This window comes from Pleurodeles waltl, chromosome 5 (assembly GCF_031143425.1).
Source record: "Pleurodeles waltl isolate 20211129_DDA chromosome 5, aPleWal1.hap1.20221129, whole genome shotgun sequence".
Lineage (NCBI taxonomy): Eukaryota > Metazoa > Chordata > Amphibia > Caudata > Salamandridae > Pleurodeles > Pleurodeles waltl.
In genome coordinates, this window is record NC_090444.1 from 1,186,118,344 (window position 1) to 1,186,134,170 (window position 15,827).

Here is a 15,827-nt window from a genome sequence, read left to right on the forward strand (position 1 = left end):
CAAGATGCAAGGGGTTAATACTGTGCATGGTGGTAAAACCGCACTGAAATACCAGGACTGTTAGAAACGGCGATTCCCTCTGTAAAATTATTGTTACATGCAATCCTGAGGTTGTAAAGAGCACTTGTCTAGTTTCAGCTTTACTTTATACTGTCAAAGTAAAGTTGTATTTGATGTTTGCACTGTGGCAATCAATGTGTGAATGTGTGTTTAGTAGTACAGCTCTAAATATCATGTTCACTGTGATAGATAGATAGATAGATAGATAGATAGATAGATAGATAGATAGATAGATAGATAGATAGATAGATAGATCGATCGATCGATCAATCTAGCTACCATAAGAAATGTACTTGTTGGTTTGCTTTTAACTTTGCTGCTGTTTGGTTAATCTACACTAAAAGTGCGCCCACCTCATATTCTTCTTTGACATTTTTAGGGTTACCCGTCAAACGGGGCGGGGGTCAGGGAAAAGAAGGGGGTGCCAAAACTTAATTTCATCATGCAATTTCCATAGAGACTTTTGAACAGCGCAACAGCGAAATGGCTGAACGGAATTACATGAAATTTGGCACTGTTTAAGACCTCAAATACTACATCACTCATGATACATTCTCTCACATTATAGTATAGTCAAGACAACATCAGCGTCTGAAATGACGTTACTGATGACAGCACCGCACAAGATGGAGGGGGAGTTTTAGTTACTTTAACTATGATTGGTGAGTTTCAGTGTGTTTTATTGTTAAAAATGTTCATTCACCATGGTTTTTTTCTGGAAAGGTTTGAAGTGATCCATTAAGCAGGCCAAGAAAAAGGAGGTCTCCTAAACACAGAAATTCACCAGTTATATTTAAATGTCCTAAGTATGACTTGCACAGCTATGATGCACTGCTTATAGCTTTACATATTACATCACTGATGACATAGGAAATCTATGCCTTTTTAAGTTATACATTAGCCATTTTCTTATAGGTGGTGAATTTCAGTGTTTGTTTTTAAAGCTTTTTTTTTAGTATTAGAAGACATATATAACTCTAACCTTTATATATACATATATATATATATATACACACAGAGCTACATAAACATAGAAATACATTGTGCTTCACCAGACACACTGACAGATGTATTTCCTGAAACCCACCCACCCCTGGCTCCAGGGTGTCTGGCACCGAACTGGCTCAGGCCTGCTGAAATTGGCGCTGATGCCAGACCATGAATTGCTATCCTGGCCCGGGATGGAACACAAGAAAGTGGGGCGACAGTGTCTGAGGGCGACCTCTTTCTGGAGATACTGAGATGGCATGTGCAGAACAGGCGCTGTGTGCGCATTGGTGCCCTCTAGCTAAGGGGCGGCTGTGAGGAAGATCTTTGAAATACAGGGGAATGAATGCTCGCTTCTTAGCAGGACTTCAGCCCGGGTATAAATATTCACCTGCCGCGACTAGAGGTCACTGGGGTCCGGGTCTCTGCTCATACTCAGCCCAAAAGCCTTCCAGTGCGCTCACCTGGCTGGATTGAAGTCTGCGACTGGCAACGGGTAGCTGCTGCGGGCACCTAAACCCACTGAGCTACCTATGCAGAAACCATACAAGGGAGGATGCGCACGTGGTCTGAGCTCTGGAAACGTCAGATACCTTTCTGAGGGTAGACTTAAGGGGTGCTCTGCAATAAAAGCGTCCTTTGAGCCTGCGGTGCTGGCTGACCCCCTACTGGCCGTCCCCCCCCCCCCCCCCACCCCGGACTTTGACTTAATGCTGTCACCTGCAGATCACGTGTGTGAATCCAGACATCCCCATCTCAACCTCTCATCCTTCCGAGGTCGGTAAACTGGGAACGACTAAATTAGGTAACACCTGTTACTCACAGCACTTGGAAACGGCACGCGTGCGCTATACAAACATGACAAATCAATTATTGAAATAAAGAGTGTAATTCCTTTCCTAGTGAGAGGCTAGCGCCTTGATTGAAGCACCAAAGCACCCTTGCAGCAGGCAGTCATCCAGGTAGACAGCTGTAGAAGTACCTGCGCATGCTTTTGGGTGTGTGTGTGGGACGGGGGGAGTAAGAATGAGGCAGGGCTCATCCCTACTCAGTTACATGCATCCTCTTGGTCCAGTTTTCCCGGGTGACGGACCAAGGAACTGGAATGGCTTCCTCGTTCACATTAGAAAGGCTCTATAAAAAATCACTCTCTTTGAGAAACACATGGATTTGCAGAACGACTTAAAAATGGACGAATTGCCCGTCAAATGTCGTGCTCCGTGATCTCCCGTCCCTTTATTTGCGTATTTAATATATGTAATTTCACCTTAACTGTATATGCATCTTAAACGAATCGTGTTAGACGCATCTTAAACGAATCGTGTTAGACGCACACTCACAATAACTGCCTAAGATGTGCATGTGTCTTATCCTAGTAAGGGATGTCGTACTCAATGACCTTCGGGCTCTTTTATTTCGATTTTTACTTGAAATGTGTTATAATGTTTACTTTTAATTATATTGGCACCTAGGTCGAATACTGTTTATCTCCCCTGCTTTGTAAATTACCTTTCTCAATTATCATTTGCAATTGATCTACAATTGATCTATTTAAGCAGTATGGTATGCGCTATCCCTGTTTTGTACGCAGTTGCTATGTCTGATGCTATTTCTTTTCTAAAGGTCTCTAGATCTGAAAGATGTTCTTTACAGCGCCGTGATCGCCCGCAGGGGTTTACACTACGTAAAAAGTATATAGATTCAACTAAATTAATACGTCCATGGGAGAAGCCCGACAAATCCTGTGTGTGGAATGACGGTAAAAACGAGGGAATACCGTTATCCCCCGTATTGTGGGGCAGAGCAGCGCAGGTTGAAATCACCGGTCCGCGCACACCATCCGTTTCCAGAAGTTTGGGGTGGGCGCGAGACAGGAAAAGCTCCAATTAGGCCTCTTCCCACAACACACGGTCGCGTTTCCCAAACGTCCCCCGGCGCACGTGGTGTTAATTTGACCGTCGCCTTTCATAGGCCACTGAGGGACCGTCTGAAGAGAGAGGGAAGGGGGCAAATAAAGCGAGGGGAGAAGGGATAAAAGAGAACCAGGAAAAAGGGGGAGGGGACAGAGAGAGGGGTGGAGAGAGAAAATGCACCTCCATGCCGGCAGCGGCCCCCTCGCCTTCACCGCAGAGGACCTCCCACCTCAGTCCTGCAGCCCACTCCACCCCACGCGTGTGTGTATGTGTGTGCATGTGTCTGTGTCTATGTATGCGACTGTGTGTCTGTGCATGTCTGTGTGTGTCCGTGTATATGTATGCGACTGTGTGTGTGTGTGCATAGCTGTGTATATGTATGCGACTGTGTGTGCATGTGTCTGTGTATATGTAGGCGACTGTGTGTGTGTGCATGTGTCTGTGTATATGTATGCGAGTGTGTGTGTGCATGTCTGTGTGTGTCCGTGAATATGTATGCGACTGTGTGACAGTGCATGTCTGTGTGTGTCCGTGAATATGTATGCGACTGGGCATACATATTCACTGTGTATATGTATGCGACTGTGTGTGTGCATGTGTCTGTGTATATGTATGTGACTGTGTGTGGCTGCATGTGTCTGTGAATATGCATGCGACTGTGTGTGCATGTGTCTGTGTATATGTATGCGACTGTGTGTGTGCATGTGTCTGTGTATATGTATGCAACTGTGTGTGTGTGTCTGTGTATATGTATGCGACTGTGTGTGTGTGTATGTGTGCATGTGTCTGTGCATATGTATGTGAAAGTGTGTCTATGTATATGTATGCGACTAGATGTGTGTGCATGCGGTGTCCGCATGCCTGCCTGTGTCCGCGAGGTGCTGGTGCACAGGTAAAGCGCCACTGCTGTCTTGGCCGAGACAAGTGCGTGTTTCCGCAGAGCCTGGTTGCGGTTCTGCTGACGGGACCGGCTCTGGGTGGGACGGCACGAGGCCGCGAGCTTCCGGGGCTTGTGTAATACCCGGGCGCTACCCTTCCCCTCAGCGGGGACTGTGAAAACCTGCTGCCCCGACCCTCTCGGGTACCCAAGTAACCGCTTCCTTCATGTGTCCATCCCTCCTACCTAGCCGCACATTCACACTTCATTGTTTCCAATTATGAATATATCCATCGCCTTCGTCCGTTTATTCATTTGTTCAATCATTTACAGACTACACTCTGATATCAACCGATTCGTGTCCATTAGAGAAATACTGCTTCTCGTCCAAGTCCAATTTAGTGGGATAAAAAAGGGAGCCTGCAACACAAAGCAGCCCCCGTTTCACGTGATAGAGTTTGCTCCAGGATGGTCAGTTTCTAATACCGGAACTCCTTCTAACCAAACGCTGTGATCCTCGGCAAGTCACCCTATCTCTGTGCCCCTGTTCCATTGAACGATATCAAAACTGGCAGGGGGCGTAAGCATGTTGGGGCCTGCCACATAAACCTCCAAGGGACATGGGGCGTGCCACATAAACTCTATGGGGCAGTGTTGTCCGTTGGGTTTAAAAGGACCTCAAAGGTTTCGAGTTCAGGGCGCTTTGCGCTATGCGAGTCCCTCCCTCCGCTCGCTACACGGATATTTAAAACGTTTAGGTCTTTGCGGGTACTGGCCGGTGTCACAATTTACCGCTCGGAGGGGCATTGAAACGGCGGTGTGGGTAGTACTGAGAGACATGGGGCGTAAGCCAAGGCTTTAAAGTCCGAGCTGGACAGGGCACTGTGTTGGTAAAGAAACATTTGCTATCTAGTGTTTTGTGATTTAGTAGCCTTTACAGCATTCCAAGGCGATGCAGTAAGGAATGTTATACAAATTACACAAACTACTGTGTGTGTTTGTAAGTAATTACAAAGTACTGCGTCGTTTATTATCCCGTCTGCATTATTTGTAGTGTAAGGCATTTATATAGAATATACAAAAATATTTTAAATGGAGTGCTCTGTAATTAGGCACTCTCCCGAGACGCAAGGCGCCGCAGTAGGACATAATACAGATTTCACAATTTTTTTCTATATTGCACTTGAACGTTTACCACGCCATCTTACGTTTCAATGTGGTGTAGTACGAGGAAGGATACACCATATTTGAAGATATTGTATAAATAGTGTTGAATTTAGTAAATTCTCCCCAATCCGAAAGCTCTGCAGGGAGCGGTGTTCTGCAGACATATTTTTTTTCATAGCACTATATGATTTTGTACTTCAGCCCAAGTCTATTTGGTAAAAATCGTTATACAGAATAGAATGTACACATATTTGCGTATATAGCGTGTTTAGTATTCTCACGTTTCACTATGCTGCAATAAATGGAACGCCCGCTATAAGCAAATTATATATATATATATATGTGTATATATATATATAGTAGCTGTATGAATAAGCAGTTTCTCCTCTCCCACTACCTACAAGAATGGAAGCACTACAAAACGAATTGCTCTGTATCTTTGAATACAATACATACATTTCACGCATACCAGAACTGTAAGCTGTTGTATCCCTCCCTAGTAGCGGCATGTTACAGGAAGAGATCCATATTTCATATTTAATGTATACATGATGGCAAGCAGTGTGGTACGTGCTCACCGCCTCGAGGCGCTGCAGCAGGCGGCACCGCAGGTCTATTAACTGTGTACCACTCCCTAGCCACTGCATGCTGCCGGAAGAATAGCTGTGAAGTGCTTCATATTTAATGTACACATAGTGCCGTGTGGCGTGGTGCTCGCTCACCGCCTCGAGGCGCTGCGTCAGGCCGGCAGTGATAGTGCCCGCGCGCACTCGGGCACGTCAGGTGCGCCGGTCCTCCGGGTCCCTGAGAGCCCGCCCCCTCGCCAGCTATTTTTAAACCCCAGCTGCGGGAGGCGCGGAGTGGGCGTGCCGTGGGGGCGGAGCCTTCAGGTGAGGCCCCGCCCCCGTTGTTGACTCCGAGGCCTGAGATGAGCGCGAGGCAGAACAGAGAACCCAGAGAGGAAGCTGCGCGCGGACACTGAGGGCGCGCGGAGCAGCAGAGCGGAGCCCGCACCTGCACCCACTGGAGCCCCCCAGCAGCCGGACCGGGAGCCCGGAGCATGCCCACGGCGCCCCGCGCCAGGATCAATGCCTCAAATGCCGGATCTCTGCTTGGACAGGCTGCTCGACTCCAGCTTGGTAAGAGCGCCCAGCGCTCCCTGTCAAGGGTTACTCGAAAGCAGCTTTCTATGTGTCCTGTGATCTCGGAGGAGCGCCTTCCTCCCGCAGCGCCCGGAGGCGGCCCGGTGCTGCGAGTGGGCGCTCTATTCCAAGTCAAAGACGCGATGCGCTAGGATCAAGCCCACTTAGAGGCGCTTCATGGGGGAGTTTCACCCTGGAAATGAGGCGCTTCGTTCTTCCCTGGGCAGCGTACGCCAAAGCTCCTGGTTGTACTTCGGTTCTAGGGTGCCAGCCTCCAGGACAGAGTTCTAATGGTGTCTGTGAGTCTTGCACATTTTGGCAGCGTTGTGTCAATTTTTGCTAAGATGCTTATTTTCCTTACTGTACCCCATGAAATTGTGCGTTCCTTTCTAAGTTTGACTTTCTGATACCAAACGCTTCTAGACCATGCACATCTTCTTTGTACCATTTAAACCGCATGAGCTTTTTTTTTTTTTTTTTTTTTTTTATAAATAAAAGCACCTATATTGTGTGTTTCTTTGGTTTAGTGCTCTCTGTTTAATATCGGTGCCGTTTCACTCGCACCCGTTTCCCACATACATGACCGTGTACAAAATACTCACAGGCGGGTTACTGCTTCGTTTTTTTCACTTTGATCCACAAACCACAAAAGACCTGTGGCGCGTGTCTCGGGAATCTGCTCTGGTGGAAGTGTCTGCCCGGCAGCCTGAGGTTCCCGACCCCGGCTGCGGCTGTGCGCATCTGCCGCCCTCTAGCGGCTACTGCAGGCAGAGCCGTGCAAGTCAGACCCCAGTCCTGCATGGAGGGGGAGAGAAATTCGATGTGTCCAAATTCACACGGTGCTGTCAAGTATTGAATCAGGGAATATAATACTCGAGTTTTGTTGCCACAGCTCTTGAACTAAGCAGCCAGAGAGCCTGTGTTATCCCAAAAAAGCACGTAGGATGCGCCCGTAGATGGCTGCTATTCATTGCATCATGGGTGACATGGGCTGGGTATGGCATCATCGATCTTGATATGCGTTATCGTAAAATCTCGCAGGGTATTCACTTGTCTGTTAAAACAATATGTTAATTTAAGGTCCACGTTTATATTATATGCCAATTGCATTAGCGAACTTCTGGAAATAGTATCTTTTGTGTTAGATGTAACAAGCTTATTTCAGCAGCGTCTGTGGGTGGGATGTGGTTTGAACACCTTGGTTATCTCGGCTGAGCCCCGGCCCTGGGGTGCCTCCCGCGGGCTCCGGCAGGCGTCCCGAGGACGTATTGTGACACTTTACCTCGGGAGTGGAGAATGTCTGCCACATGGGGAGAAAAGAGCTGTTTACGTCCCCCAGAGGAGGTCTGGGGACATTAGTCCATCTCATCGTGCAGAAGTGTGGGTGAGCAACATAGCCGGGCACCTCTTGGAACGCGCTTAGAAGCAGCACTTCCTGGACACTGTTCACCGCCCTGGTGCGTCCAACATTGAAACATTACGTTTCTATCGTGGATTCATATTTCTGTTATCAGCCAGGCCATTTCTCGCGCACCGGCCACGGAAACTTCAAGCTGCACCAAGAGGGACCCCGTGAGCTCGTAAACTCGTGATGCCCCGAACCCCTGGCCAGTGCCACCCCTTCCTAGCTATGGTGTTTAACAGAAGTGTCCAAACCCTTTCTGATCTGCTGTCTCTTGGCGAAAGGAAAGGGCCTCTCGGATTCCTAGGATCACACACTTTGAATCAACGGGGAAGATGGAGCATTTGGACACAGTAAAGATGATTCCAGGGGCCGGCCAGACACACTCGCACTCAAGGGACGAGATGTGGCCCTCCTTTAACAAAACTGGGCAGTTTGCCCACCAGACAACTTATCCTCCTGGGTACACATCACGCCTCTGTAACTGGGCCTTCCATTCTCCATGGCACCGCGTGGCTCCTTGTAGTATATGGTCAACCAGATGTCCGCGTTCTGCGGTTAAAACAGGAACATGGCCACTGTCAAATTTCAGAAATTATGCTTAGTTAGCAAAATAATGTATACGGACAAAAAGAATGCTCGCCAAGAAGCAATAGCTCTAATGTACACAATGTTGTGAAAACTTTTGTTCTGTCTCACATCCAAAATTCAATATTTGACACATTTGATGCCACCGTGTGCCGTTTGTGGCATTTCTGAACCGCTTTGGCGTACTTCGCATGTTTTTCTTTTGTTGTGAACACACAGTGTCGGCGCCTAGGGTGTGAGGTGTTATTGCAGCTCATTTATTAAGAGTCGCCTGCGACAATCGGCTGCTTCAGTGCGCTAGCGTGAGTTCAGCTGAGCTGCAGGATAGAGGGGGGAATGAACACGGAGGGAGATTATGAAGGCAAAAAAATGCAGTATTACAGAAGACCTTCATAAACAACAGAACAGTGTCGCCTGGGTGGGGGGGCATCTATAGAGTGCTATAGAGTTTCGCGGTTTATCAAAGTGCTTTCTCAAAATCTTCATTGGTGCTACCCATCTCCTCATACTAACCAAGGTTTTGGAGTGGTGTGTCGCTCCCAGCTCCATTCTCAATTTCACTTGGTTGATTATGGCATGTAAATAATTCATCTGCTGTCCTAACATAACATTCTGCCATGCCTAAAGTTTGACAAATTCAGTCACCTGCATACTGAACTTTAGGCGCAATATTTCAGCGGAAGAATTCTCTACCTGAGAGGCCATGTCTCCTTTTAGCATAGTTTCCTCTGTGGGTGACTACCTGTTTAAGGCGTTTATAATATATTTAAGTAATGTATTTTATCAGTGATATCGCGCCTCATACCTCTGACAAGACATCGAAGCTCGTATTACACGGAACCCGCCTGGTAATCCTAAAGTTGGCAGCAGGGTCACTGGAGGCTTCGACTTTTAGTTGGTTTTATGCCGACAAACCGTCCAGTGTCTTGCTGGCACCGGAAAGGATATTGTGATGAAGGCTGTGATCCCATGCATGGACCAGCAAGAAAAATAAAGATGGTACTGTCCATTTGGAACGCATTAGGTTGATTGACAGAAGCATTGGGTACACTTTTTAGTATACTGTTTAGTATGGCGCTAGTTTGTGGCAAGACGCCGCTGTGTAGCGCTTGGATACAAGTTATGTACTTCTGCCACGCGCACTGCGAAGCAAGCCACTGGCCGTGATGGGGGTTACTCCCGGCGTGCCTCGTCGCCACTGTAATGCCCTTTTCTTAAGACCGAGCCGGTGCGTCGAGCGCTGGGAGGCAGGATGCAGGCTTTCCCAGGATGAAAGGGAGGACGTCAGCAGAGGAGGGGCGGCGGGGGCGCTTGTTTTTGCTGAAAGTTGTTTGTGCGCTGGTGGGAAAGAAAGTTCAGCATCCCCCCGCCTGGAATAGACAGACTGCGTTCTTCCGCTGCCGTGGCGCGCGCCTTCCAGATATAGCCTCACTCGGACGCAGACAGCAGCTCCTTCCCCTTCCTCCCCTTGTTTGTGACACTTTTCCCGAGGCTGCTGCTGCTGTTTCAGGGGCGCAGAGGTGGTGTTCAGCGGCCATGACCCCTGGTCTGTCAGAGCGCCTCCCTAGCCTGAAGGTGGGTGGGTGCTGGAAAATAGGGTTGTGGGGGGCTCAGGTAGTGAGTGGCAAGTAGGGGAGGTACACAGACCACGTTTGTGTTGCATTCTAATGTGTGGATAATTTGTAGAATACACAAATGTCATAAAACGGCTTCTTGGCGCTAGACATATCCAGTCAAACTTAGAGCCTTTCGTTCTTTGCCATCACTGTATTTGCTTAGTTTTGTTGTGTGTGTGAAAAAGGCAGAATCTGTGAGCGGTGGGGTTCGCTCTTTAAGGTTAGTTTTTGTGCACAATTTTCCGGAAGGGGTTTTCTTTCTGTGTTTTTTTTTTGTTGGCTATTACTCAACAGCAGCTCTCCAGCATTAAGAAGGCCACAGACTGCGGCATTAGTCACCCCGTCTCGAAGGAAACCGCAGAGGGCGCAGGACAATGGGGATTAAGGCCTGTTTTCTTCTTTTCCAGGCTGCCACTCAGTGTAGCGCGGGCATCGTGAGCTTCAGGAGCACGCCGGTGGAGAGCGCCATGAAGATGGACATGGAGGACGCCGACATGACGCTGTGGACGGAGGCGGAGTTTGAGGAGAAGTGCACCTACATCGTGAACGACCACGCCAGGGACTCCCTGGCCGATGCGACCACTGCCACCCAGGCCGAGGCCTCCCTGCCCAGGAATCTGACCATCAAGTACACAGACGGCTTCAAGGAGGTGAGTGCCCGTCACTCGGTGGGAGTTCAGGGGCCTAGGTAGTGATCACTGAAACCACGAGGGGCCCAGAGCTGGACTGCCCAACGCATGGATGTTTTGGGTCAGAAGGAGTGCCTGGTTCCAACTATTCATTTACATACCCTGAACAGAATAGATTTGTAATGCAAATAAATAAAATTGGCAATTCTAGGCCTCAAAAATCAGAACTTGTCATCACCTCTAGTGGAGGGGCGGTTGTGTGGTCTAGGGACCAGAGCTTAACTTGTGACAGTGGTTGCAGGTGATGATTGCACTTTTTTTGGGGGGTGCTAGGACTTATTTTTCATCATCAGACTTTGGCATAGAGCAAGAGAGATAAAGGAAAGAAGAGTCAGAGGGGGAAACAGCAAGGAGGAAGCCTAAAAGCAAGGGTGACAAAGAGACAGCAAGAGAGAGATGTAATATGTATTGTGGGGGGGGTGGAAGAAAAGCGGCACGAGGCGGAATCAAGCCTTTGTAGCATTGGCATTCAGGAGCACCAGCAGCCGGTCCCTAAGAAGAACTTTGATCCTGCACTTATTTTATTGTTATGGTGTTTTTTTTTCTTTTACAAATTAAACTCTGGTCCCATCTAACTGTTGCATTCGGAGCCAATAGAGAAGTTTATTGCAATACCTTCATTTTACAATAATATAAGTATTTGAATTGTTCAGGCTTAGTGGTCATTGGGCAAAACCCAGCACTGGCAAGACGTTTGGTGTGGGCCCTCTGGAAGTCTGCTTTCAATGGCCATGCTTGAGAAAAGTTGTGGGCGTTGAATGTTCTTGGGCCAAAGACATTTATTCTGGCCCTGTACTTGTTGCTGCAACCTGGTCCACCTAAGTATGGGGACAGTCACGAGATTCCCAGAAATTGTGTTGATGTGTGTTGAATTACTGTGTATAGAAACTTATCCTTGCAATTTGATGGGGGGCAAATTAACCAATCCTTGCAATCCTGAACTGTGGCCAAGGTGTGTGACACTGGTAGGTTCCAAGTCTCCCTGGCCTCTTTGAAGATCTTACATAAATAAAGTGCCAGACAGTAGTCTGTGAGGCTTTCTGCTGCGAGAGATAAAACTTGGCAATACCTCTCATTGCTTCCTAATTGTCATTAAACAAAAGTTGACTTTGTGCTGCTAAATAGGCAGAGACTCCAAGCATTGCGATCACATTTCATGATTCTTAGACCATTACAGAGGCGTTATTGAGCACAGTTAAATGTTTGACCTTGCCCAGTCCTCAGTGGGTCACTGCAGCCTGCTTCCAAGTAAAAGTCCTCATCCGTCCTATTAAAGCTACACAAACAGTTCCCTTTTCCATTTCCCTTTCCTCTCTATAATAAGCAGCAGCTTGTTTTTGTTTCCTTTTTTTTTGTATGTTGGCTTGGTTGACATTCTGAGGAGCAGGGTTTTTCTTAAACTGGGGATGCCATGGCCTGTTACCAGGCATAGTGCACGTTCCCTGACCGTCTTGGCAGCTAGTGGTAGGCAATTGTGCTTTGACAGCGTTTGTTTATTGGGCAGGGTGCACTGGTTCTTTCAGATTAGTGAGCAAGTAGTTAAGATTGCATGCCCATTCAGTCCTTGGCCTCTCACCCAATACGGGCAAGGCTGTCCTAATGCAGTGATTATGGGACTGTCTTCTATCTGAGCTTGACTCCTGTCTACGTGAGCTGGGAAGCCAGTGAACAAGTCTAACAAAGTGTGAGCTGCAACCCAACAAACAAGTTATTGTTCCCTTAGAGGCATGCCTATTGCGCCATATTAGTGTAGGCTTCCTAGCGAGGCCAGTAAAAGATATGCACACCTGCATCCTGTGAATTTTTAGGCTTTGACCTCAAATCCCACTTTTTGTGCTACAGTACTCCTAATGTTTACCTGCTGGTCATGGAACAGAAGACCACACGTGACAGACTGCATCCATGTGCCACCTCTTTGGACTTTTCTGCCCTCTGTGCTGTACAAGAACAGAACATCCTGGAGCGAAGGCTACCTAACTGAGCAGTGAGCGGGAGAGAGCGATCTGAGTGAAAGAACTTAGCGCTGTGGTCAGTGTGGGCCTGATACACAGACCAGTGTCAGTAAATCAATCTACTAGGGAATAGGTGGATCCTTATGACTGGGAGCTAGTGATCAATAAAAAACAGTTTTTGTACCGCCTTCTCTGCCATAGCATTGTAAGGATCAGGTGGTAGGATCGAACTAATCATACGTACACTTTTGACCAGGGAAGGTTGAAAGGCTGAGTCAACCTTGCTGGGAATGAAGCCTGAGATCTGCAAATTGCAAACAGGTCTCCGGAGTCAGTACTTCTCTCACTGAGCTGTCTTAATCCTAAAGCTTGCCCCAACCTGCCACAGGGCCTCTTTACCGTAAGCGCATCCCTGGTTGTGGGCGAGCGGAGCAGAAACCCCCCATCCATGCCTGTGAAGCTGGGTGCATTCTAGTCATCGCTGTGTGTTTGCATTTTGTTTTTCTCTCCGGAGGGCTGAAGAAACCTCTTCAATTGTCTTTACTGGAAATGTCACTGCAGTGGAGCATACTTGGGCTTTTACACCTCCAGTTGAGGCCTTTGTGCCACTGGCGAGTCACAGGCCTGCATCCTGGCAGGGTTGTCTCCGCTCTTAATAATTCTGAGGTTGATTAAAAGCCGCGCCTTTGAGTTGGGTAATACTAGTACATTCCCGTCAGGGATGACTCTGCCTTTTATGCTCCTGAGGTTGATCAAATGAATGCTGGTTGAGTTGAGTTACAGACCTGTAATGGATTCAGTGACTGTTCGCCACATGAGACAAGCCGTAATAACATAACTCTTGGTATTTCCACATGTAGTGATTTCCCCAGCAGAAAAAGCACAGCCATTAGAGCTGGTAGTGACTGCATGGTTTGTGAAGATGCGCTTGCAAGAATGACAGCCTCTCACTAGAACCCATCTGCACCTGAGCAAATTCGATATTTATTGCTTTCTTTGTACTTTTCTTCAGTGTTACTGCTGTTGCCTTGTGTACTGTGTTGTGTCCCAACCTCTGCTTGGCCCTGTGCGAATCCCAGTCTGGTTGTCACCAGACCTATATTATATGACATGATTTCCCTGCAATGCTGATTGAAAGATCCCTCCTGTTACTTCTCTATGTAGCCTTTGAATATTTATTGTCCTTTCAGAGATGTGAAAGCACCCATTGGTTTTCCTCTTGCTGGCTTTGGTCAGAATACAGTTTGATTCTTTTATTCCTTTTTTTTTTTTTTTACATTTATAGAAGTGTTTGGGCTTTCTTCACCAAATGCAGTCTGAGAAATAAATCTGCTTCGGTGCCCCCCTGCCGCCATGCCACCCTTGCCCTCCCCAGTGGCACTAGTTGCACTCTGCTGCGGTGCACTGCAAGAATGTCTTTTGGGGGGAAGCAAACAAATACTAGAGAAGAGTTCTTTTTAATTTTGAAAGGCGAGTGATTACCTCTGCTGCTTCCCTTTCTGCCAACTATGAAGACCCCAGAAACATGTTATGTGCCGGTCCTACCAGGGGGAGGCAGCGTATGGAAAGCTATCCTGTTGCTGCAGTGCCAGCTTTTCGAATCCTAAGGGCTCTCACGTCATCAGCGTGGTCTTACAGGCCATCTTAATATTGTCTGTATTTTTAGAGAGAACATGCACAGCTGATGCTGTCAACAAATGTAATTTTCTTCACATCCGATGTTCTTTCTTGTGAGTAAATGTTGGTCCAGATCAATATATTTGTACCTTACAGTTATCCAAACTTTAGAGGCTCCAGCCAACCAGGGAAATTCCTGTTGGAAGAAAAGGCATGTCTAGCCATGGGGACATACACTGATTTGTCCAAGATCCCACAATTTGCTTAGGTGGGGATGCTGGTATTAAGACTTGGGTCCCGTAATTCCTCAGTAAAGACACTCAACCTATCTTCTCCTCCTCTGTGGAGAGTAGGTTTGACGCATTCACCATGCGTACTTGCAGCCGACTACCTATGGCCCTTCAAAAGTGGTAGGTCGCCTGCTGCTCATAAGAACGAGCTATGGCCTAACAAAGGTGCATGCACCCAAGTGAAAGAAAGTAAAATGGGCTCCCTCATCATTGGCTGGGTTGTACAGTGCAGCAGCAATCAAGGCTCTTTGGGTCCCTCCGGTTTCTGGCCCCTGTTGCCACTGGGCGATTGACAGCTGTGACTCTAGGATGAGTTGCTAACTTCACATACTCTCCGGGTGTAGTTCTTTCGCAAGAACTTCTGGTGGTAGCTACCTAATATACATTTGATCTGGCTTCAGCAAAATCTAATATCATAGAGCTGAGATTGACAACACAGAAGGCCTGTTGAATAAGATCAGTGCCAGGATCCGAACAATAGCTAAGAGGAGCTAGAGATCTCCCATCACCAACCCACTGCTGGAGCTATTTCCGACAACTCCCCCGCAGTTGCCTTACAGCAACAACCAAAGGTTCCATTGCACATCAGACCCATGTTTTCTCAGGAACGTCACTGGTAGGAAGTTTCCAGAGGACAAGTTCATTTTCACTATGAGTTCCAACCGTGTGTCAGCATCTTCTGAAATGAGAGGCCTCTGCTTTTAATAGCTAAAGGGGTTGGCTGAACATGCATTCGTGTTTCACAGAAACTAGACCTATCTGCGTTTGGCAATATCATGCTAGAACACGTCATGTTTCGGAACTTTTTTTGGTTCTGAGCACTATTCAGCAGTAATGATGTGTCTTGTAAACTTTCATATTTCTTGCCATATATTTTTTGTCGGGGAATTTCCTCTGACGCCCTTACTTGCAATTTTTTGATTTTTATGTTCATTTCCTAAAAGTCAGTTCTAGCTATTTCTTTTTACGTGCTTCACAAAATGTGGCTTTATTTAGGCGCCAGTACTTACTGACTTTGGAGCACCTCATTCTTGCTCCCCTGTAGGAACTGCTTTCAGGGGATGTTACCCAAACTATAGTATGCACCTCTGTGTGTCTGAGAACTACACCGCCATCCACATTTCTGTGTTTCTAAAAAGACTCGAAGACAGCAGCTTAAAAAAGAGTAGGTTAACGTTTCCAGTGAAAACAGTCTGCAGGCAGCCAACATAGAACAGTGCTCACTGCTTGCAATAAAGTTAGATGGGTCTCATATCGTAGATGTACAGATGATTGCATCGAAGGTATAGATTTCTGTTTAGCCTCCCTCCTCAGATCCTACATGCATGGTAAGACAGACTCCGGCCTGTCTCATCTGGTGGCATCTGCGGGGAGGGGATGGGGGACCTGCTAAGGCTTGTACCATCCTGGTCTCTTACGAAGTCTCCATCTCCTATGCGTTCCTGTTTAACTAACTAATGTGCTGTCTACAGGACTGATATTTCCTATTCTTTCTCGTATACAGTATGGAGCATATTTATGGGAAAG

The 15,827-nt window shown here is 47.3% G+C and overlaps 1 protein-coding gene across 3 annotated transcripts in view; it reads left to right on the top strand.

The window, feature by feature from the left end:
* PRDM1 (PR/SET domain 1) overlaps positions 1-15,827 on the top strand; it is a 143,796-nt gene that overhangs the window by 104,681 nt on the left and 23,288 nt on the right. For 2 of the 3 annotated variants that reach the window (XM_069235423.1, XM_069235422.1), the window contains exon 2: positions 10,160-10,402. In XM_069235423.1, the coding sequence (XP_069091524.1) occupies positions 10,220-10,402 (183 nt within the window). In that variant the 5' untranslated portion in view covers positions 10,160-10,219. Of the gene's footprint in view, positions 1-5,919; positions 6,144-10,159; positions 10,403-15,827 lie in introns of those variants that run through there. The other variant, XM_069235421.1, reaches the window with a different exon arrangement.